The sequence below is a fragment of the Hyperoodon ampullatus genome, assembly GCF_949752795.1.
Source record: "Hyperoodon ampullatus genome assembly, chromosome: 1".
Taxonomy (NCBI): domain Eukaryota; kingdom Metazoa; phylum Chordata; class Mammalia; order Artiodactyla; family Ziphiidae; genus Hyperoodon; species Hyperoodon ampullatus.
The window spans coordinates 106,542,024-106,565,903 of record NC_136914.1 but is presented as its reverse complement, the minus strand read 5'-3'; the positions used below and the strand labels follow the sequence as shown (position 1 = coordinate 106,565,903).

Sequence of the window (23,880 nt, the reverse complement as noted above, 5' to 3'; positions counted from 1 at the left end):
ATAGAATACAAATTAAACTACATTCATAAGTGTATAGATTTTATATATACTTAAATATTTAGAAACATAAAAACAGCATTATTAAGAATCGTCATTTCTTATGTGTAGAATAAAGAGAACACTTTCATTTTCTCTATATCATTTAATGTTTTCAACGTGTCAAAAATAAGGATATTTATATGTGCATGTTTACATGAATGCATGAATGTGTACAAATTTATCCTTCCTTGTGTAAGACGGATATGGTTCAATCCTCAAAGAGTCTCCTGCAGGACAAACTTAACCTAATCTATAATGATGTCTGCTTTTTCAGAGAACCTTATGACATATGCATAAGGTTTTAAAATAAAACTTTTCAGGTCTGGCAAAATGTGTCTAATAAATAATATCCTTTCTTTCCTAGGGTGGTCGTAGAAAGAAAATAGGCACTTCTTACAGTGAGGCCAGCTGGAAGGCTATTTTCATATTCAGTCAGTAGTTGTTGAGCTTCCTAACTAGGGCAGTGACCATGAAGATAGAAAAGAGCAGAAAATAATGGAGATGGAATCAATGGGTTTGAGTGCCTGGTGATAGTGAGGGAGAGATGGGAGGTAACATCTGAAAGTTTTCATCTCTACTGTTTAGCCTGAAATGTAGTAGGGGAAACACTACCAGAAGGAGCTTTCAGTGGTCTAAATACTTGGTTTGATTTGTAGGTCACATCTTTCTAAAATTTTACCATCAGTTATTTCTTCCTTTGGCTTAATGCATTTGTTACAGTATCTGCTAATTTCACTTCCTCTTTAGAGTGTACTTCTCATAGTTTGGGATGCTCTGTATTAAAGGAAACACATTAGGTGACTAAAAGAACTACTGCCTCCAAGAGGCTCCTGTTATGGTATGAACTTTCTGAATAAGACAGTAAAAGCCACAGCAGTCACAAATGTATAGGGGTATAACAACTTATCTGGCAGTTTTTTGGGCAAGGGTGGGTATTAGCTGTAATGTTAATATCAGAGAAGGACAACATTTGTTGAGATGCTATATCACAAACTCAGAACAGGGTAAGTTTGGGGAGTAAAAATGTAGTGAAAGAAGTTGAAAGCCAATAAAGGAAAGTGTGCTTAATTAAAAATTTTAAGACTAACTCTGAACATGAAATGATTTAACATGGGATCAGGAGAGGAACTGTCAATGATAAACATGTTATTTAACCTTATAATTGTCACACAAGTCACTCAATGGGAGTGTCGACTTCTTTACTGATCAAGTGAGAGAGAAAAGTATAAGTAATGCTAGGGGTCACACAGGAATCTTCTCTACCCTCAAGAATCTGTGTCTTAGACATATCCATTACAGTGTCATTAATTTCATCTTCTTTTTAATTCACTCAACAAGCATTTGATTGAATATGTTTAAATGAAACATATTCAGGAACTAAGGAAGCTCTGACTTTGATATCTGGCAATAGCTATCAAATGTGACCATCAATCTTTATTGTTATTTAATGTATATAGAATTAATCAAAGTGATTCTTTGCCAAAGTATTGTTGTATTTCTCAATCTCTTAGTTTTTTACATGCCCCATCAATTTTGGCAGAGAAATCGAAGGCTCTGTTGAATGTATCACATATTTTGTACATAGATTTGAAACATCTTGCTTTATTGTGTTTTGTGCTTATTCTTTCTTATGTTAGACTTATTAGTAGGAAACTCTTAAAACACCAAGGTTATGTTATATCCTTCTTTAATATGCCTTTACCCCATATGCTCAACAGCTAAGAAATGCTAGACACCCAAGAGAAACTCAACGCACAGGGCTATTATTAATGTTAAAACATTTTAAAGTACATACAAAGTAGAAAGCATACATTTTTTTCTTTCAGTGTACCACTCTGTGATGAATTCTTCCAAACCTGCCTACTTAGATTACTTTGGCAGAATCCATGGAATTCTACTGTATAAAGAATTTATCAAATATTGGCATGATGTGGAGGCATTTGAGGCAAGGCCAGATGACCTTGTCATTGTCACCTATCCCAAATCTGGTAAGTCTCTTTGTTATTTCAAAGTTGTTCCCTTTTCACCTAGAATTGACAAACCCACCTTGACTGGTAAATATTGAGTCATTCACCCCTCCCACACTCATTCTCTATATTAAATAAGGACAGATATAGCAGTTTTGGTATAGACATAGAAAAAGTGGCATATGATAGCTCTATTCTAAGACCACAATCTGTACCTATAATTTGAGCAGCACATTGACAAATGGGCATTGTTGGCCACTTTAGAAAATCACATAATACAGATGGATGAATAAGGAACCATAACTATAATTTAAAACTACCCACTCTGTTTACCTTATGTCATTATTGTCATTGTTGTATAGACAAAGTATAAGCAATTTTAGATTTTTTAAAACTTAACACTTTTTCAGCTAACAAGCTCCTCTTTATAAAGTCCATCTCTGAAACTCTATTTGCAAGCAACGTCTATTTTCCTGAAATTTGCTTGCTAGTCATAACTCTGGAGTCTTAAAATCTTAGACCTTTAGAAATTAGAAAGGTCCAATGCAGACTTCTTCTCAATCTCTATCTTCTCTTCTCTATCTTCTCTATCTCTATCTTCTCTAACTGTTCCAATTAGTACTTAAGTATGTCAAACACTAAATATGTCTTTGACTACTCTGACTGTAGAGAGCTCCTGCATTTCTCTTCCTTGTCTAGATCTATGCCAGCACAAAACCAGTCACATGAAGAGGACACCTGAGAGCTATTCCAGAGTCAATTTCTCTTACTTCTGCATCTCCCATATTCAATCAGTCAATGTGTTTTGCCCATTTAGTATCTTAGATATGCCTCACAGTCAGTCTCTTACAGGTCTCTTGTCACCTTTTTTATTGACCCCTCACTCCATTGTTTTATTTACTTTGGCTCTAGAGGAATTCTTCCAAAATATAACCATGATAATCTTGCTTTCTTGCTTAATGTATGCTAATGCCTTTGAAAAACATTTAGAAAACAACTTGAACTCTAGTATGAACTACAAGGCTTTTTAGGCTCAGTGTCTGGCTGTTGCTGTAAGCTCAGCTCCACCCATCCCTTCAGATAGCCCCTGATTTAGTCTCTATAATCTATATCCAATTTGTTTCCTTGCCACTTTACTATCTGTAAGTATCTGGACTTTGATTAAAAAAAAAAAAAAAAAAAAAACAGATCTTCTGTCTGGTAGACCACTTACCTACCTTACAAAACTTGTGAATTTATGCCAATAATTTGTTAAAGCTAAGCTCAATTGTCATGGTATCTTGAAGACATTTCTTGTGGAAACATCACGGCAGCAGCAGAATCACACAAAGTTCCTCCTTTACAGCCCTTTGAATCCCTGTGACCATCTGTATTACAACATCTTAAGAAAAAAGAAGTGTTGTAATTATTGAGCATTCTTTCTGACTTTTCAGAGGGCCTATGAATATCACAGGACAAGGACCAGATGTATTCTTTTCTATATACTCTGTACTAGGACTCAACTTGAGGCATAGAAGCTATCCAGAAAATTTGTGGATGAAAGCATGCTTACTTTTTATTTTTTTATTTTATTTTTATTTTTTGCGGTACGCGGGCCTCTCACTGTTGTGGCCTCTCCGGTTGCGGAGCACTGGCTCTGGATGTGCAGGCTCAGCGTCCATGGCTCACGGGCCTAGCCGCTCCGCGGCATGTGGGATCTTCCCGGACCAGGGAACGAACCCATGCCCCACTGTGCCACCAGGGAAGCCCAGCATGCTTACTTTTTAGATGCAAAATTTTAGCTCCAAGACTGTTATCAGCCTTGTACAATGTCACAATTCATCTTCGACAAATTCAGATTTCTACCACAGGTGTATCTTATTACAATGTTCTTCTTTATTTATTGATGCTATGTTAAGATCCTATAAGATTAAATTTTAGAGGAAATATTTCTTGAGTCCTGTGGTTATTCTGGGATCTTTCAAATACTATTGCATTGGTAACTTCCTACTTTATCCAACTATAAATCTATCACTCCCTTCATCATCAGCTATGCATCACCAGCGAGAGACTCAAATTTGTTTAATTTTTTCAGGCACAACATGGGTTAGTGAAATTGTATACATGATTTATACAGAGGGTGATGTGGAAAAGTGCAAAGAAGATGCCATTTTTAATCGAATTCCTTACCTGGAATGCAGAACCGAAAAGGTGATGAATGGTAATGCTTAAGTTAATTTTAAAAGCTATATACACATATTTTAAGTGTGAGTGTAAATGGTGCAAGGAAAGAGACTATAAGCAAAAGTGGCAATTAGTATTATGTCTTCTACATAGGAAAGAATGTAAATTTAATTTTAAATCTTGACAGAGTTTATGGTATAGCATATACCTTGAATAGAGTGAATAAGGATAGCTCTGACATGCTTTCAGCAGAGCCTAGTAATATGTGAGCATTTATCTCTTTATGGGATGTATGCAACAGTACTTTAAATGCCAGGAAAATATCCATAAATTTTTCAAGGATATATGCAAAAATATTTTTATCACAGATTCTTTTAATATTATGAAAAATTAGAAACAATATATATGTTAATCAACAAAATAAGAGTTAAAAGTGATATGAAATCATTAAACATATTATGATGTCATATGTTTCTTGACATTGAAGTGTTGCTATACTATATCGAGAACAATGTAATTAGGGGACTTCCTTGTCCAGTGGTTAAGACTTCACCTTCCAATGCAGAGGGTGTGGGTTTGATCCCTGGTCAGGGAGCTAAGATCCCACATGCTTCACGGCCAAAAAACCAAAACATAAAACAGAAGCAATATTATAACAAATTAAATAAAGACTTAAAAAATGGCCTACATGAAAAAAAATCTTAAAAGAAAAGAAAAATTCAATCAGAAGATATTAAAAATTTCATCTGTGTGTGTGGTATTTGTATGGCTGTGAGTCTGGGCATATAGACATCCTTGTATGGAAGGATGCTTATCAAAACGTTAATAATGATTTTTTTCAAAGGTGAAATTTTATTTGATGTATTTTTTCTCTATAATTTTCTCTACCTAAACTTCTGTCATAGTGAATATGTATTATTATTATGAAAACAATATAGAATATATAGTTACTTTTATTCTTTTAAATCTATGAAAATCCATATAAATATTTATAATTTTTGAAGTTGTCTAACTTTTGTTTCTTTAAAAAATTAGGAGTAAAACAATTAAAACAGATGGCATCTCCTAGAATAGTGAAGTCTCATCTACCACCTGAGCTTCTTCCAGCCTCATTTTGGGAAAAGAACTGTAAGGTAACCAGAGTCAAGTGCTCTTAGAACTTCACTAAACTCAAAGAATTTTACAATGGTAATGTTATGTAACATCCTAACTGTGTCTTATACACACTTGTTTATTTATTCCTTCATTGAATCTATAGACATTTTTAAAATGTGGATCATAGTCAGTACAGTCAGAGAGTCTAGATTTCAGTTCTAACTCCAGAGGTGATTCTGAGAAAAACAGGTAAACTCTCTAAGCTTCAGTTTCCTCATCTATAAAAGAGGGATAATAATTGCATTCCACATAGAGTTGTTATAAGGATTAACTAAAATAATTCTTGTAAAGTGCTTAACATAGTACCTAGCATGTTATAAATAATATATGGTAGCTACTTTTGTATTTGCTGTTATTAGTAATTGCATTCAATATACTCTTTTTGCAAACTATTGTGCTTGGCATTGTGAGGCATGCAAATGAACTAGACAAGGATAAACCAGACAAAAATAATATAATAATTATTTATTGAGTGCCTATCATGAGCCAGCAATATGACAATTAACAAGATGCATGCAGTCCTTGTCTTCATGGACACATGGTCCACAGGGAGAAAGTGACAAATAAACAAACAATACATAAGGTACTATAAGTCAAGTAAGAGAAGAATTCTAGCCCAGACACTGAGGGCAGAGGAGTTATCCAGGAGCAAGTAACATCTCAGCTGATATATGAAGGATGTACAGGAATTAGTCTATATAATCCCAGAGGCAACCCAAGGTGGGATGTGAAACCAGTTCAATTTAGCTGGAAAGCTGAGTGTCCATACTGGCTGGATGAGTGAAGGGAGATAAGCTGGGTTTGTTTATAACAGATATGGAAGCCAATTTAGAAAGTCTGGGTTCCACTTTGATGATAATGAGGAGTTACAGCCATATTAAGCTGCTGATTTATATGATCAATTTTGCTTTTTAGAAAGAATAATACATGGAATCCTAAAGTACAGGGAAAACATTGTCTTAAAACACTGAAGCCGTTTCTCAAGACCTTACTAGCTTTATTAGGACACACTATGACCCATACTAAACATATAAGATATTAAAGCACTATATGTAGTCATTATTGACAAAAAGGGGATCTATCTGAGTCATGAAACATTTCCATTTTGTACTCTGATATAACAGGGCATATATGACATTTTCTAGAGATCCATGGTGCAAAATTTTGAAGATTCCAATGTTCATTTTTTGTTTGTTTGTTTATATCATAGGCAGTCTTAGAAAGATCACATACATCCTGCTGAAATCATTCCATACATAAGAGCTCTCTCTTTAATAAACATTATTTATGTATCTTTTGGGAAACATGTCATTACTATTTTTTCAAGAGATTTGGCCAAGTTACTATTTTTTTTTTTTTTTTTTTTTTGGAGAATGGGATGAAGCCTTGATGTTACCCTTTATTTATTTATTTTTAGAAAATTAAAAAATATATATGTTTTATAAATTTATTTATTTATTTATTTTTGGCTGTGTTCGATCTTCATTTCTGTGTGCAGTCTTTCTCTAGTTGCATCGAGCGGGGGCTACTTTTTGTTGCAGTGCATGGGCTTCTCATTGCAGTGGCTTCTCTTGTTGCAGAGCATGGTCTCTACGCTCGCAGGTTTCAGTAGATGTGGTGTGAAGCCTCAGTAATTGTGGTGTGCAGGCTCAGTAGCTATGGCACTTGGGCTTAGTTGTTCCATGACATATGGGATCTTCCTGGACGAAGGCTTCAGACCATGTCCCCTGCACTGGCAGGTGGATTCTTAACCACCATGCCACCAGGGAATTCGCCCCCTTTACTTTTACATGAAAATACGTACTGTACCTTTATAATAGCCTCAGTCTTCACAAAACTGCTGATCATCTCAGAGATCATCAAAGAGTAGGAGACAATTGGATGGATTCACATCCTGAGTACTTCCAGGGTGATTCACTGATAGACAAGAAGAGAAGTGGATTGAGACTGTTAGTAAAAGTGTGTTTGGAGTGTTGGACTAGAAACTTTAAGTGATAAAAAAGAAGAAAGTAAAAAAAAAAAGGGAACAGGCTAATAGATAAAAGAAACAATTGAGGCTAATAAACTTGAGAACTTGGAGTTGTTGCAGAAGAGGTATATTCCTGATAAGAAAGAAAGAATAAAGAAACAGGACTGTCTTGGAAGAGAATATGGTGCTCAAGGACAAGCCTTCAGAAACTTTAGGGTACTGACAAGTTTCAAGATTTGGCTAAAAATGTTGTTAGCTGAAGTAAAATAGAGGTAATGATCAATGACCACATGAACCTAGAGAATCAGATGGTTCATGCATACAGACACTAAAATTATACAGTGAAAAGTTTTGGTATGGAGAGTAACACTATAAGGCAGGTGTTCAAATCTTCAATTAAAGCAAGGGAATGACCACAAGCTTAAAAATAGCTCAGCTGGTTTAAGTATGAATTATTATAGGATCAGAGGTTTTTCAAGTGTAGGAATTTTAAGAAAGATTATGATCCCAAGTGAATTGTGGGCGAACTAGAAACTTTGACTTGAGAGAACTGAGTGGAAAAACCTAGATTTAACTCAAAGGCAGGAAGAGCATGTGCAGTGAAAAGTTAGGGAAGAGAATAGGATCTTCCAAAAAAGAGATAAGACAAACTGATGGAAGTTTAAAGAAAGAGAAATTGCTTTAACTTCCCACCTTCCCCCGCCCCACATCCTGGAGAATAAAAACTTTCATGGAGGACCTGGAGCAAAAGTTTAAATATGGATAGTATTTTTTAAATTAAATTAAATGTATTTATTTATACAGCAGGTTCTTATTAGTTATCTATTTTATACATATTAGTGTATATAAGTAAATCCCAATCTCCCAATTCATCCCACCACCACCCACGCCCCGCTTACCCCTCTTGGTGTCCATACGTTTATTCTCTACATCTGTGTCTCTATTTCTGCCTTGCAAACTGGTTCATCTGCACCATTTTTCAAGATTCCACATATATGCGTTAATATAGGATATTTGCTTTTCTCTTTCTGACATACTTCACTGTGTATGACAGTCTCTAGGTCCATCCATGTCTCTACAAATGACTCAATTTCGTTCTTTTTTATGGCTGAGTAATATTTCATTGTACCACATCTTTATCCATTCATCTGTTGATTGGCATTTAGGTTGCTTCCATGACCTGGCTATTGCAAATGGTGCTGCAATGAACATTGGGGTGCATGTGTCTCTTTGAATTATGGTTTTCTCTGGGTATATGCCCAGGAGTGGGATTGCTGTGTCATATGGTAATTCTATTTTTAGTATTTTAAGGAACCTCCATGCTGCTCTCCATAGTGGCTGTATCAAGTTATATTCCCACCAACAGTGCGAGAGGGTTCCCTTTTTTCCACAACCTCCCCAGCAATTGTTGCTTGTAGATTTTCTGATGATGCCCATTCTAACCAGTGTGAGGTAATACCTCACTGTAGTTTTGATTTACATTTATCTAATAATTAGTGATGTTGAGCAGCTTTTCATGGCCATTTGCCCATCTGTATGTCTCCTTTGGGGAAATGTCTATTTAGGTCTTCTGCCCATTTTTTTTTTTTTTTTTTTTTTTTTTTTTTTTTTTTTTTTTTGGTGGTACGTGGGCCTCTCATTGTTGTGGCCTCTCCCGTTGCGGAGCACAGACTCCGGACGCGCAGGCCCAGCAGCCATGGCTCACGGGCCCAGCCGCTCCGCGGCATGTGGGATCTTCCTGGACAGGGACACGAACCCGTGTCCTCTGCATCGGCAGGCGGACTCTCAACCACTACGCCACCAGGGAAGCCCCTGCCCATTTTTTAATTGGGTTTTTGTTTTTTTAATATTGAGTTGAATGAGCTGTTTATATATTTTGGAGATTAATCCTTTGTCCATTGATTCATTTGTAAATATTTTCTCCCATTCTGAGGATTGTCTTTTTGTCTTGTTTATAGTTTCCTTTGCTGCACAAAAGCTTTTAAGTTTCATTAGGTCTCATTTGTTTATTTTTGTTTTTATTTCCATTACTTTAGGAGATGAGTCAAAAAAGATCTTGCTGTGATTTATGTCAAAGAGTGTTCTTCCTATGTTTTCCTCTAAGAGTTTTATAGTGTCTGGTCTTACATTTAGGTCTTTAATGAATTTTGTTTTATTTATTTGGTTTATTTGTGTATGGTGTTAGGGAGTGCTCTAATTTCATTCTTTTACATGTAGCTGTCCAGTTTTCCCAGCACCACTTATTGAAGAGACTGTCTTTTCTCCATTGTATATCCTTGCCTCCTTTGTTATAGATTAGTTGACCATAGGTGCATGGGTTTATCTTGTGCTTTCTATCCTGTTCTACTGATCTATATTTCTGTTTTTGTGCCAGTACCATATTGTCTTGATTACTGTAGCTTTGTAGTATAGTCTGAACTCAGGGAGTCTGATTCCTCCAGCTCTGTATTTTTCCCTCAAGATTGCTTTGGCTATATGGGATCCTCTGTGTCTCCATACAAATTTTAAGATTTTTTATTCTAGTTCTGTAAAAAATGCCATTGGTAATTTGATAGGAATTGCACTGAATGTGTAGATTGCTTTGGGTAGTATAGTTATTTTCACAATATTGATTCTTCAAATCCAAGAACATAGTATATCTCTCTATCTGCTTGTGTCATCTTTGATTTCTTTCATCAGTGTCTTATAGTTTTCTGAGCACAGATCTTTTGCCTCCTTAGGTAGGCATATTCCTAGGTATTTTATTATTTTTGTTGCAATGGTGAATGAGATTATTTTCTTGATTTCTCTTTCTGATCTTTCATTGTTAGTGAGTAGGGATGAAAGAGATTTCTGTGCATTAATTTTTATTTTTTTCTTTTATTTTATTTTATTTTTTTGCAGTACGCAGGCCTCTCACTTCTGTGGCCTCTCCCGTTTCAGAGCACAGGCTCCGGATGTTCAGGCTCAGTGGCCATGGCTCATGGGCCTAGCCACTCCATGGCATGTGAGATCTTCCCGGACTGGGGCACGAACCCATGTCCCCTGCATCAGCAGGTGGACTCTCAACCACTGTGCCAGTAGGGAAGCCCTGTACATTAATTTTGTATCCTGCTACTTTACCAATTTAATTAATTAGCTCTAGTAGTTTTCTGGTGGCATCTTTAGGATTCTAAATGTATAATATCATGTCATTTGCAAAGAGTGACAGTTTTACTTCTTCTATTCCAATTTGTATTCCTTTTATTTATTTTCCTTCTCTGATTGCCATGGCTAGGACTTCCAAAACTATGTTGAATAATGGTGGCAAGAGTGGACATCCTTGTCTTGTTCCTGATCTTAGAGGAAATGCTTTCAGTTTTTCACCATTGAGTATGATGTTTGCTATGTGTTTGTCATATATGGCCTTTGTTTTGTTGAGGTAGGTTCCCTCTATGCCCATTTTTTGGAGAGTTTTTTTTTTTTATCATAAACTGCTGTTGAATATTGTCAAAAGTTTTGTCTGCATCTATTGATATGATCATATGGTTTTTATTCTTCAGTTTGTTAATATTGTGTATCACATTGATTGATTTGCATATATTGAAGTGTCTTTGCCTCCCTGGGATAAATCCCACTTGATTGTGATGTATGATCCCTTTAATGTATTGCTGGATTCAGTTTGCTAGTATGTTGCTGAGAATTTTTGCATCTATATTCATCAGTGATATTGGTCTGTAATTTCCTTTTTTTGTAGTATCTTTGTCTGGTTTGGTATCAGGGTGATGGTGGCCTCACACAATGAGCTTGGGAATGTCCCTTCCTCTGCAATTTTTTGGAAGATTTTGAGAAGGATGGGTGTTAGCTGTTCTCTAAATCTTTGATAGAACTCACCTGTGAAGCCATCTGGTCCTGGACTTTTGTTTGTTGGAAGATTTAAAATCACATTTTCAATTTCATTACTTGTGCCTGTTCTGTTCATATTTTCTATTTCTTCCTGGTTCAGTCTTGGAAAGTTATACCTTTCTAAGGATTTGTCCATTTCTTCCAGGTTGTCCATTTTATTGGCATAGAGTTCCTTGCAGTAGTCTCCTATGATGCTTTGTATTTCTACAGTGTCCATTGTAACTTCTCCTTTTTCATTTCTAATTTTATTGATTTAAGTCCTCTCCCTCTTTTTTTTTTGATGAGTCTGGCTAAAGTTTTATCAATCTTGTTTATCTTCTCAAAGAACCAGCTTTTAGTTTTATTGATCTTTGCTATTGTTTTCTTTGTTTCTATTTCATTTATTTTTGCTTTGATCTTTATGATTTCTTTCCTTCTACTAACTTTGGGTTTTGTTTGTTTTCTTTGTCTAGTTAGTTTAGGTGTAAGGTTACATTTTTTTTTGAGATTTTTCTTGTTTCTTGATGTAGGAATATATTGCTATAATGTTCCTTCTTACAACTGCTTTTGCTGCATCCCATATGTTTTGGATTGTCATGTTTTCATTGTCATTTGTCTCTAGGTATTTTTTTCATTTCCTCTTTGATTTCTTCAGTGATCTCTTGGTTATTTATCAACGTGTTACTTAGCCTCCACGTGTTTGTGTTTATGTTTTTTTCCATGTAATTGATTTCTAATCTCATTGCATTGTTGTTGCAAAAGATGCTTGAAGTGATTTCAATTTTCTTAAATTTATCGTGGCTTGATTTGTGACCCAAGATGTTATCTATCCTGGGGAATGTTCCATGTGCACTTGAGAAGAAAGTGTAATCAGCTGTTTTTGAATGGAATGTCCTATGAATATCAATTTAATCTATCTGGTCTATTGTGTCATTTAAAGCTTGTGTTTCCTTATTAATTTTCTGTCTGGATGATCTGTCCTTGGGTGAAAGTGAGGTGTTAAAGTCCCCCACTATTACTGTGTTACTGTCAATTTCCTCTTTTTTAGCTGTTACATTTGGCTTTTGCATTGAGGTGCTCCTTTGTTGGGTGCATAAATATTTTCAATTGTTATATCTTCTTCTTGGATCAATCCCTTGATAATTATGTAGTGTCCTTTCTTGTCTCTTGTAACATTCTTTATTTTAAAGTCAGTTTTGATCTGATATGAGTATTGCTACTCCAGCTCTCTTTTGATTTCCATCTGCATGGAATATCATTTTCCATTCCCTCACTTTCAGTCTGTATGTGTCCCTAGATCTGAATTGGGTCTCTTTTAGAAAGCATATAGATGGGTCTTGTTTTTGTATCCATTCAGTGAGCCTGTCTTTTGGTTGGAGCACTTAATCCATTCATATTTAAGGTAATTATTGATATGTATGTTCCTATTACCATTTTCTTAATTGCTTTGGGTTTGTTTTGTAGGTCCTTTTATTCTCTTGTGTTTCCCACTTAGAGAAGTTCCTTTAGCATTTGCTGTAGAGCTGGTTCAATGGTGCTGAATTCTCTTAGTTTCTGCATGTTTGTAAAGCTTTTGATTTCTCCATCGAATTTTAATGAGATCCTTGCTGGGTAGAGTAATCTTGGTTGTATGTTCTTCCCTTTCATCACTTTAAGTATATCATAACACTCCCTTCTGGCTTGTAGCATTTCTGCTGAGAAATCAGCTGTTAACCTTATGGGAGTTCCCTTGTACGTTATTTGTCATTTTTCCCCTGATGCTTTTATAATTTATCTTTGTCTTTAATTTCTGTCAATTTGATTACTATGTGTCTCTTCATTTTTATCCATGGGTTTATCTTGCCTGGGACTCTCTGCACTTCCTGGACTTGGGTGGATATTTCTTTTCCCATGCTAGGGAAGTTTTCAACTATAATCTATTCAAGAATTTTCTTGGATCCTTTCTCTCTCTTCTCCTTCCGAGACCCCTATAATTTGAACGTTGGTGCATTTAATGTTGTCCCAGAGGTCTCTTAGCCTGTCTTCATTTATTTTCATTCTGTTTTCTTTATTCTGCTACACAACAGTGAATTCCACCATTCTGTCTTCTGGGTCACTTATCCATTCTTCTGCCTCAGTTATTTTGCTGTTGATTCCTTCTAGTGTATTTTTCATTTCAGTTATTGTATTGTTCTTTTCTGTTTGTTTGTTCTTTAATTCTTCTAGGTCTTGATTAAACATTTCTTGCATATTCTCGATATTTGCCTCCATTCTTTTTCCATGGTCCTGAATCATCTTCACTATCATTATTCTGAATTCTTTTTCTGGAAAGTTGCCTATATCCACTTCATTTAGCTGTTTTTCTGGGGTTTTATCTTGTTCTTTAATCTGGTACATAGTCCTCTGCATTTTCATTTTGTCTGGCTTTCTGTGAATGTAGTTTTCTTTCCGCAGGCTCAGGATTGTTGTTCTTCTTGCTTCTGCTGTCTGCCCTCTGGTAGATTAGGCTATCTAAGAGGGTTGTGCAAGCTTCCTGATGGGAGGGACTGGTGGTGGGTAGAGCCAGGTGTTGCTCTGGTGAGCAGAGCTCAGTAAAACTTTAATCCACTTGTCTGCTGATGGGTGGAGCTGGGTTGCCTCCCTGTTGGTTGTTAGGCCTAAGGTGACCCAGGACTGAAGCCTACAGGTCTTTTGGTGGGGCTAATGGTGTACTTCAGGAAGGCTCACGCCAATGACTACTTCCCAGAACTTCTGTTGCCAGTGTCTTTGTACCTACAGTGAGCCACAGGTGACCCCAGCCTCTGCAGGAGACCCTCCAACACTAGCAGATAGGTCTGGTTCAGTCTCCTGTGGGGTCACTGCTCCTTCCCCCTGGGTATTGATGTGCACACTACTTTGTGTGTGCCCTTCAAGAGTGGAGTCTATTTTTCCACAGTTCTGTTGAAGTCTTGTAATCAAATCCCACTAGCCTTCAAAATCTGATTCTCTGGGAATTCCTCCTCCATTTGCTGGACCCCCAGGTAGGGAAGCCTGATGTGGGCTCACGATCTTCACTCCAGTGGGTGGACTTCTGTGGTATAATTTTTCTCCAGTTTGTGAGTCACCCAACCCCCATTTATAGGATATGATTTTATTGTGATTTCTCCACTCTTACCATCTCATTTCAGCTTCCCCTTTGTTTTTTGAGGTGGAGTATCTTTCTTGGTGAGTTCCAGTGTGTTCCTGTCAATGATTGTTCAGCAGTTAGTTTTGATTCTGGTGCTCTTGCAAGAGAGAGTAAGCTCACGTGTTTGTACTCCTCCATCTTGAATCGATCCATGGATAGAATTTTGAGATGCAGAGAATATTCAAGACAGAGGGAACATCATGAATTAAAAAAAGGGATGAAAATTATGAAGTAAATTGTTGGATATAGTGGCAAAGAATTCCATTCAGCTAATAGGCAAAAAGGACTAGGGAGAGTTTTAAGTAAGGTTGGAAAAATTCAATATGGCTAATGATAGCTTTGATGAGAAAAGAAAGTTCACTTTATTTACTGTAGTATTTGGAGCTTTTTATAGTGGGACCTTAAAGATGAAAACCATACTTCTTAGAGTATACAAAAAGATCTCTTTAAAATTGTTTAAAAATGTATTAACTTGAGTAAGACAAGTTATGAGCCTAATCATATCCAGGAAAGAATGGAGAGTCAAGAGCAGCCGTTCCCAATTGCATTTCTCAGGTGCCTAAAGGAGGAAATGGAAGACCAGAGAGATGGAGTTTACTTTTGCAGGTCTTTTCCTGCAGCACTGAGTGTCTGACCTAGAAGAAACTGTAACGATCTGATGTAACTCATTTGTTTAATAGATAGACAATGTAGGTCCAAAATGATTGGTGCTTTGCACAAGATGGGAGACATTAGTGCCAGAACCAGCGTCTAAAACCAAGGCTTCCTGACTGTTCATTTATTGATGTTTCCTCGCTATATAAAATGGAAACTCAACAAGGCGTGAGTGAAGATTATATTTTTTTCACTGACAGCAAGATGCACTTAAAAAGAACCTCATAAACATGATTTTTTCTTCAAGATTGCGAGCAAGAAAATAACAGACTTTTTTAAAATTGCTATAAGGAATAGTGGTGTAATATAAAGGCCAGAAAACTTTTTACTCTCATTGGGTACATTTATTCTCAACCATGTATTCTGACTAAGCTTCAGTTTAGTTTCTTCACTTATAAATTGGGGATAATAATCTGCCTCATCCATTTTATATCAATGGAATTTGAGACACTCAAATGAAATATGTGAAATAAAAATGAATATGGCACAAAAATGAAAAGTGAGAACTAACACTGAACAACAATGCAAAAGATTCTGTCACTTCAGATTATTTAAGGAGTTTTCTTCTTTATAATTTTATATATTTTATATATTTTCTACAATAAATATGTTATGTTTATAGTTGAAAACATTTCCTTTTTAAATCTTGATGAGACTATATTTGAAAAATATTATCTAATTTAATATCTAATTTCATCTTCTTAGATCATCTATGTTTGCCGGAATGCCAAGGATGTGGTTGTTTCTTATTATTATTTCTTTTTAATGGTGACTGCTAATCCAGATCCTGGTTCTTTTCAAGATTTTGTGGAAAAATTCATGGATGGAGAAGGTATGAAGAGTTTCTTTTTCTGAATTCTTTCAAGGTAAATGATACAAGACAAATAGCATCTCTGGGCAAAATTTTTTGTTGTCTGTTCTGGTATGTTATCCTTCCTAGTCCTTAATTAAAACAGAAATTCTAGAAGACCTTGAACTTTAGAACAAGCATAGAGTTTCCAGATGTGGATGGCAAATTGCAGAATCTGGATACTCTAGTTTGGTGCCTACAAATAAGTATACAGATGTATGTGTGTCCAATTCTCTCTCATCTATTTTTATTACAGAAGCACTTCACAGTGTGTTATTACAACTTCATTGAACAAGGGGGGAAAAAGACAGAGGAGAGAAAATATTCATTTGTTTCTAAGAAAAATTTCAGATACTACATGGGGCCAGAATTCACAAAGAAGTCTGAATATCTACAAAGTTCTTAGTCATTCTAACCACTGTACAGTCTGAATAATTCAACTAGATTTCTCAGAACAGTACAAGAGTTACTTGAGCAGAAATTCTGGGAAATTTTGTCTTTTTATTTAACTCCCAACTAAAGCAACTGAGTAATCAAATTTGAGAAAGAAAGGGTTCAGGAGAATCTAATATTAACTAAAGAAGGACATTCTAATCCTGTAGTAATAATTGTAAGGAAAAAAGATAATAACACCATTTTTATATCCAAAAAATTTAATATTGACTGAATGAAAATGTAGTATATGTGCTATATGCTTGTCGCTACGTTTGGAAAATTTTATGCTAAAGCATCATGAATAAAATACATGCCTCAAGATCATCAAACAGCTGTTATAAGGCAGAGAAAGATAATGTACCTCTGCAAAATGAACAAATAAGATCACTATAAAAATCATTATATGACTTTTTCTGTAAAGAAACAAATGTAACAAAACAGAAACAGACCTACCCACATATACAGAAAACAAACTAGTGTTTACCACAGGGGAAGGGGATGGGGAGGGGCAAAATAGATGAAGGGGATTATGAGGTACAAGCTGCTAGTTATAAAATAAATAAGTCACAGGGAAGTAATGGGCAACATAGGGAATATAGTCAATATTTTATTATAACTTTATGGTGTGTAATCTATTAAAATATTGAATCACTATGTTGTACAACCACTATAATATTGTAAGCCAACTATACTAAATAAATAAATAAATAAATAAATAAATAAATAAATAAATAAATTGTCGGTAGAGTCAAAGAACAGAAGAGGTATGTAACGATTTAATGCAAAGCAAAGTACTTTGACTCACACATCATTATATTATCACGTCAGCTTTTTACTGGGTAAAACACTTAGATATACGTGAGAGAAGATGAGGGAAGACAAAGGAAGAAAGAGTATTTGGTCATACCACATCTTCTCCAAAATCTTCTAATTTTTTAGAGTGAGAATGATACTAAGGGTCCCTAAGAGGACACCTCTTACCATTTAAACTGTGAGTAGTGTAACAAAAATTATACAGCTGCTACCTTCAGTTACCAAAGCTATTTTTTTTTTTTTTTTTTTTTTTTTTTTTTTGCGGTATGCGGGCCTCTCACTGTTGTGGCCTCTCCTCGTCGCGGAGCACAGGCTCCAGATGCGCAGGCTTAGCGGCCATGGCTCACGGGCCCAGACGCTCCGCGGCATGTGGGATCTTACCAGACCGGGGCACGAACCCGTGTACCCTGCATCGGCAGGCGGACTCTCAACCACTGCGCCAACAGGGAAGCCCCAAATCTAGTTTTTAAATGGTATATTTGAGACCTGGACTGAATTCTGATCATAATAATGTTGATAATTCCACTACTCAACTCCTTTCACTAACAACCTGATTTCACACACACACACACACAACCATTTTCAAAAATGCTCTCATAAGCTCTGAATCAAATGGATGGAGTCTTCCTTCACTTTTCCCCTGAGTCATAAACCATGTCATATTAATGAAAATTGAGAATATGTTTCTGTATATAGTTTATTCAACATACTGTGCTGCTTTTGCTGCAGAGAAATTTGCTTCAGTTGAGCAGCTAATCTCTAGTTTTCATTCCATGATCATTTATTTATATTTCTTTGTCTGAAGACTCACTTTCAAGCTATATAAAGATGATGCTATGTCCTCACATTGTTTTTATCTCTAATTTTAGTTCCTTATGGTTCCTGGTATGAACACACAAAATCTTGGTGGGAAAAGAGAGAGAATCCGCAAGTGCTATTTCTTTTCTATGAAGACATGAAGGAGGTGAGAAACTCAAAACATATGGCAACTTAGTAATTCTCAAAATGTTAGAATTTGACAACATGGTAAATACAAAATTCTGCCTTTAAATAAATGATGCAGCCAGCTCCAAAAATTAAAATAATCCAGATACTTTAACAAAGATTTGAAGCTAGTAAATAAAAACCTTCTGTAAATGAATACATATAAACCCAAGTCTCAAAAAATTACCAAAAATAAAAGAAGGAATTTGAGTTCATAAAACGAAACAACAACAACACGCACATACATATGCACACAAGGAATCACAATGGGCAAGAAGACTTAACTGGTCTCCAAATCCATAGAGGTAGGAATTATCAGACAAGGACCATAAAATAACTATGCTGAACATGTTTAAAGAAACAAAAGCAGAAATTAAAAATTTTACAAAGAAACAAGAGATTACTAAAATTGACAAAGCAGATTTGGAAAAAACCCCAGCAAAATAGAATTTCTAAAATAATTTTGAAAAATTAAAATTAGAAAATTAAAAGTTAGTTTAAATAACAGATAAGACATGGCTAAATAGTGAATTAGTAATGTAGAAGATGATGCTGAGGAAAGTCCACAGGATGTACCACAGTGAGATAAACAGAATACTTTAGAAGAAGTAATGAATATATAAGATAGATTAATAAGGTCCCACATGTGTCAATTCAAACTTCCAGAAGAAGAGAGTAAAGAGAATGCTGGAACAACAATATGAAAAAGAGTGAGGACATCACAATTTCTTCATAATCTGTTTTTTATTTTTTCCAGCTTTGTTAATAATCAGGGTAATTCAAAATAAAAATTACTAGGATGCCCTTCCACATCCACAAGATTGACAGCAATTAAAAAGTGTGACAATAATAAATACCAGTCAGGATGTGTGTTAGTGAGAAGTAACACATTTCTGATAAGAGTATAAAAATATACAAACACTATGGAAACAACATGTTACCTAGGGAGGGCAACCATGCACATAATTTAAAACTCAGAAATTCCACCAGTAGATACATGCTCTTGAGAAACACTAACTTGTGTGTAGTAGTTTATATATACAACAACCTTCATAGCAACATTCCTCATGACCATAAAAATTGGAAACAACCCAAATATACATATATTCAGGAATCAATACATGATAATATACTATTATTCTACAAGTAAATATTATATTGCAATGAAAAAGAATACACTTCATATGTGCACATCAATTGGGTAAAACCAAACCATATGTTGTCTAGGGATACATACGTGAGTTTCAAATCTACAGAGTAAAGCACAAGATTGATTAGGTCAATTTCAAGATAACAAGTTTGTTGTTGTTTGTGGAAATTGGAATGGAGAATGAAAAGAATGAAGTTGGAAACTTGCAAATGGAAAAACTCAACAAATTATGAATGTTTTATTGCATACATTGGGTAGTAGGTAAGGGTGCTACATTGATTTTTATTCTTTAAACACATATGTGCACATATCAAATAATTTTACAATGAAAGACAAAATACTGGGTCTTTTTATTAAGGGTTTTTTTTAATTTTTTTATTAAGAAGAAATATCTTCTCTCATTCTTTATTAGTACCAAGAAAGCAATTGATATCCATGTATTGTCCACATCTTTGCACAATTACTAAGATTCATGTGGCAGTCATTCTAGAGTCGTTTTGATGAGGACAAATTTAAAATAAAATCATAAGTATTATTTTAGAAACTGAATTATTACTTCTTTATAGAATTTAACACAGAACAAATTGGAATGAGAAGCAGCCATGATCTGTAGTTTATTTTATTACTTAAATTTGTGTTCTCTAACTAGAATATTGAAGACAGTAAATTTAAAAGGCACACGAAAAAAATTTATTAGTTAATCCAACCATTTCACCCTTCCAAATTGTTCATGTCCATTTATTCCCTATTTTGGTCAATAATGGCCATGTTTAAGTTTCTTCTCTATTTGAGTGAATGAGGAAAAGAAGAATAAATGTTTTCTCTTATTTCTACAACATATCAAGTAGAAAGAGAAAAAGACAGTAACCTTGTTATGTAGAGATACTACCTTTTCTTGTGGAAAACAAGTAAATAAAAAACATGTGAGAATACGTATATGGTACAAGGGATTTATATAGGGATTTATGAGAGCAAAATTAGAGTTATCTAACTCAAATTGGAATAGTCGAGGAAATCATCCCAAAGAAGGTGATACTTAAGCTGAAGTTTGACAGGCAAGCTGTAATTTGTAGGACAGAGAATTAGAGAACAGCATTCTGTGTAAAGGGAACTATACACCAGAATAAGCATTATAGTTGGTTTTGAGAATTGTTGCATTGAATGATTAAGCTGAATAATAGGGTATGCTATAGAAGTGACTAGAGATGGGGATGTTTGTAGCTATGGTTCATAACAATCTGATATTGTTCCATATTGATTATTTGACTTTTTACACCCTTTCTTAATCTTTCTGGTTCCTTTGTTTCTCACTAGTTACATCAATAAATTAAAAGAAAAATGAAAGCTTTCTGCATATTTTCAACCCCAAACTTGATCTGTCAAAGGGGACTGTAGTCTTTAAGAGTGTATATTATATTCACAGATAGTATTTATTGAGCATGTAGTATGCATAAAGGACTAAAATAAATATTTTATGAACACCATCTCATTTAGTGTTCTAAAAATCTTTGAAGTTTCTTTTATGTCCATTTTATGAATGGGGAAAATTATGCTTAGAGAAGTTAAAAAATACCACTTCCCCAAGAAATGTTTTTGCTCACTAGAAGCCTAATTCCAATATCAGTGGGAGGAAGAGGAGGGAAGAAAAGTTTTCTTTCTGTGTCCTTTTTTTTCCCACAAAGTAATGTATTCAATTTTATTAACTGAGTCTTCAAAATATTTTTTCTTCTTAGAATATCAGAAAAGAGGTGATGAAATTGATAGAATTTCTGGAAAGGAAGGCATCAGACGAGCTTGTGGACAAGATCATAAAACACACTTCATTCCAGGAGATGAAGAACAATCCATCTACAAATTACACAATGCTACCGGATGAAGTCATGAACCAAAAAGTATCTCCCTTCATGAGAAAGGGTGAGATAGTCATGTTATTTGCCTCCATTGCTGTAGGAAGTCATAAGTGGAAATAGTTATAGGCAAACATCTATTAAGGTCGATTCATGCCTGTGGACCCTGCTTGTTTTCTTCAGAGCTGTTTCACATTTGAGTAACCAGTTCTTCAGAAGCATAAAATATTAGTACTACTAGTAATACTACTAATAAATTACTATTACTTGTTGATTACTTGGTATATGCAGCAAATTATATTAAGAATGACCAGCAGCCACCCCAGCCTCAGTACTAGCACTAATACCACACTCTACTAGCTATTACTTATTAAGTCTTTGTGCCTTGGTGCTGCATGACATACATCCTATAAATTGTAAATTCTATTTTTTTAAAATTCTAATGCAAGAGTTAAGAGAAAATTCTATTATAATCTAATTTTGAGATGAGGAAACAAGCTTAGAACAATTAGTCAGCTTTTCCTTAACCAAGTGGAAGGAGTTTTTCAAGACTAAATGGCAAATATCCAAACTTATCAAATTGTATACATTAAATATGTACAGTTCTCTGTATTTTAATTATACCTCGATAAAGCTGTTTTTAAAAAGACTAAGTTTCAAAACACTTGAAATACAGCTTGGCTTAGCAAAAATATCAAAATACAATGAGGTGACATCTATTGGGAGGAGGCATGGTGGTCTTGATGAGATATAGTCAGTTTATAAATCCAAAGGCATGTAGGATATGCAGAGTATTGGGACATCCAGTCTTACTGATATGAAGCAGAAACAGAACAGAGAAAATCTTGCTCTTGGAACCAAATTGTCATTGAGAGGGTCAGGGATTTTTTAAACAATTGGAATAATAAACCTGCCACTGGGTGAAAATAAGGCACACATGAAAGAGAGTTAACATGCAGAGTAAATTTAAATTATTGAATCCTCAGATTATCTCAGTTTCTTTTCCCATAATGCCCTCATATATTTTTAAGATAAAACAACAAACTTAAAATAATGGCCATGTTTGTAAAGTGCTTTGTACTGTTATACCCTCAGACCCCACATGATTCTCAATACACATTTTCTATCTTCTGCTTTTTGGATCCTTTCATTGGGAAAGTTTAGGTCTCCTTGAGCTAACGGGGCTATTGAACAATTGATTAATTTAAAATACAAGGTGACTTCCTTCCGTCAGGGGAGGGTTGGATGTGATGAAAAGCAAAAGAGAATAGCCTGCTAGGCTATTGTAACACACAAGTGGGAAACGCTGAGGAGCTTCTCTGTCGGTGGCAGCAGAAATGGAGGGAAGGCAATGGCTATGAAGAAAGTCTGAATATAAATAAAGAATTAGATATTGTGGTTGAAGGATAACTGCCAAGTTTATGCAGTAAGATACCTGCTGTTGCTATTAACCAGGCTATGGAAAAGGTCACCAAAAAAATGCAATTTTGTAGGGAAGGAAATGAATTTATTTTTAAACGGGGTGAATTTGAGATGCTCGTATGGAATGAAAATGGTCATATCAGGTAGCCACTTGGATATGAAGATGTAAGTCTGGATTTTAATATTATCAGCATGAAGATGATATTTAATATCTTGGGAGTAGGTAAAACATGGATCTCAGGAGCCTCAACATTTCAGAGGAAATTGGAGAAGAAAAATTAAGTGAAGTATTGATAGCATAACAGGGGAAGGTCAGAGAAATAAATTTGCTGTTTTTTATTGTTTTGTTTTGTTTTGTTTTAGCAATCAGGACAAAACCTTGTTTGCGCTCTCAAATATATAGTATTTATGGTATATATTTTACTTCTATAATTAAGGATTACAAGAATAAAATTTGATTAGGTGTTAATGAAAGTGATGAATATTAGAAAATGTCATTATTCTGGCTGGAAGACATAATATTTACTGTTTTTTTTTTTTTTCTCTTTTGTTACAGGGATTGCAGGAGACTGGAAGAATTACTTTACAGTAGCCCTAAATGAGAAATTTGACATGCACTATGAGCAGCAAATGAAGGGGTCTACACTGAAGTTACGAACCGAGATCTAGGAAGGGTTTTCTTGACACATCTGAGATTAAAGTGTTCTTCTCATCATTCCTTACCTCTTTTATTTTTGACTAGTAGAGAATGAGTCATGTGAAAGATCATGATCAGGTTCACATGATTATTGAGATCTTCGTATAAAAAAGCAAGAAAGATTTTTTCCCTGCTGTTATCTTTTAATTTTTTTCCTTTTCTTTCTTTATTACAAATTATTACACAAATCTATAACCTATGAGAATGATGTAGGAACACACAAGTTATTGAACTTGTTAAAGCCTCATCAAAAATAACCAAACATTCCAAATTCTTTAACTTTCTTGTTACTTTTTTTCCATTTGTTAGTACATTTAGTATACACATATACATTTATATACATATATGCATAAATATATATATATATATATTTACATGGAATTTGAAAACCTTGACAGAAAGAACTAAAGAATAAATAAATATGAGGGTATAAATAGATCTGTTATTTCCTTCCTGATATTTTCTTTCACTTTCTGCAAAATGGCTTAATTTGGAATTTACCTTAGTTTAATGTAAATTTGGGGCATAAGAGAACTGATTTCCAGACGTTTATAAATAATCCCAGTGAGTGTTATTTATGCTTGAACGTCTTTAGCTAATTTGAAATAGTTATGCTTTAGTATTATTTCTGTCCTATACACAATATAATAAAATTAAGCTCTGTAAAGTTTTAAAGAATGTGATATATGCCAGTAAAATAAAATACAAACAAAAGTAAAAGAAGGATTATTATTTTTTTATTTAAAC

General features: G+C 34.8%; 1 protein-coding gene across 1 annotated transcript; it reads left to right on the top strand.

Moving 5' to 3' along the window:
* Positions 1–1,879: 1,879 nt before the first annotated feature.
* On the top strand, positions 1,880–23,105 carry SULT1E1 (sulfotransferase family 1E member 1; the record flags this gene model as incomplete). The annotated part of the gene is made up of 7 exons (XM_079706989.1): positions 1,880–2,027; positions 4,081–4,206; positions 5,205–5,302; positions 15,641–15,767; positions 17,903–17,997; positions 20,901–21,081; positions 22,993–23,105. The coding sequence occupies 7 exons, from the start codon at positions 1,880–1,882 to the stop codon at positions 23,103–23,105; spliced, it is 888 nt and encodes a 295-aa protein (XP_079563115.1).
* Positions 23,106–23,880: the final 775 nt, after the last annotated feature.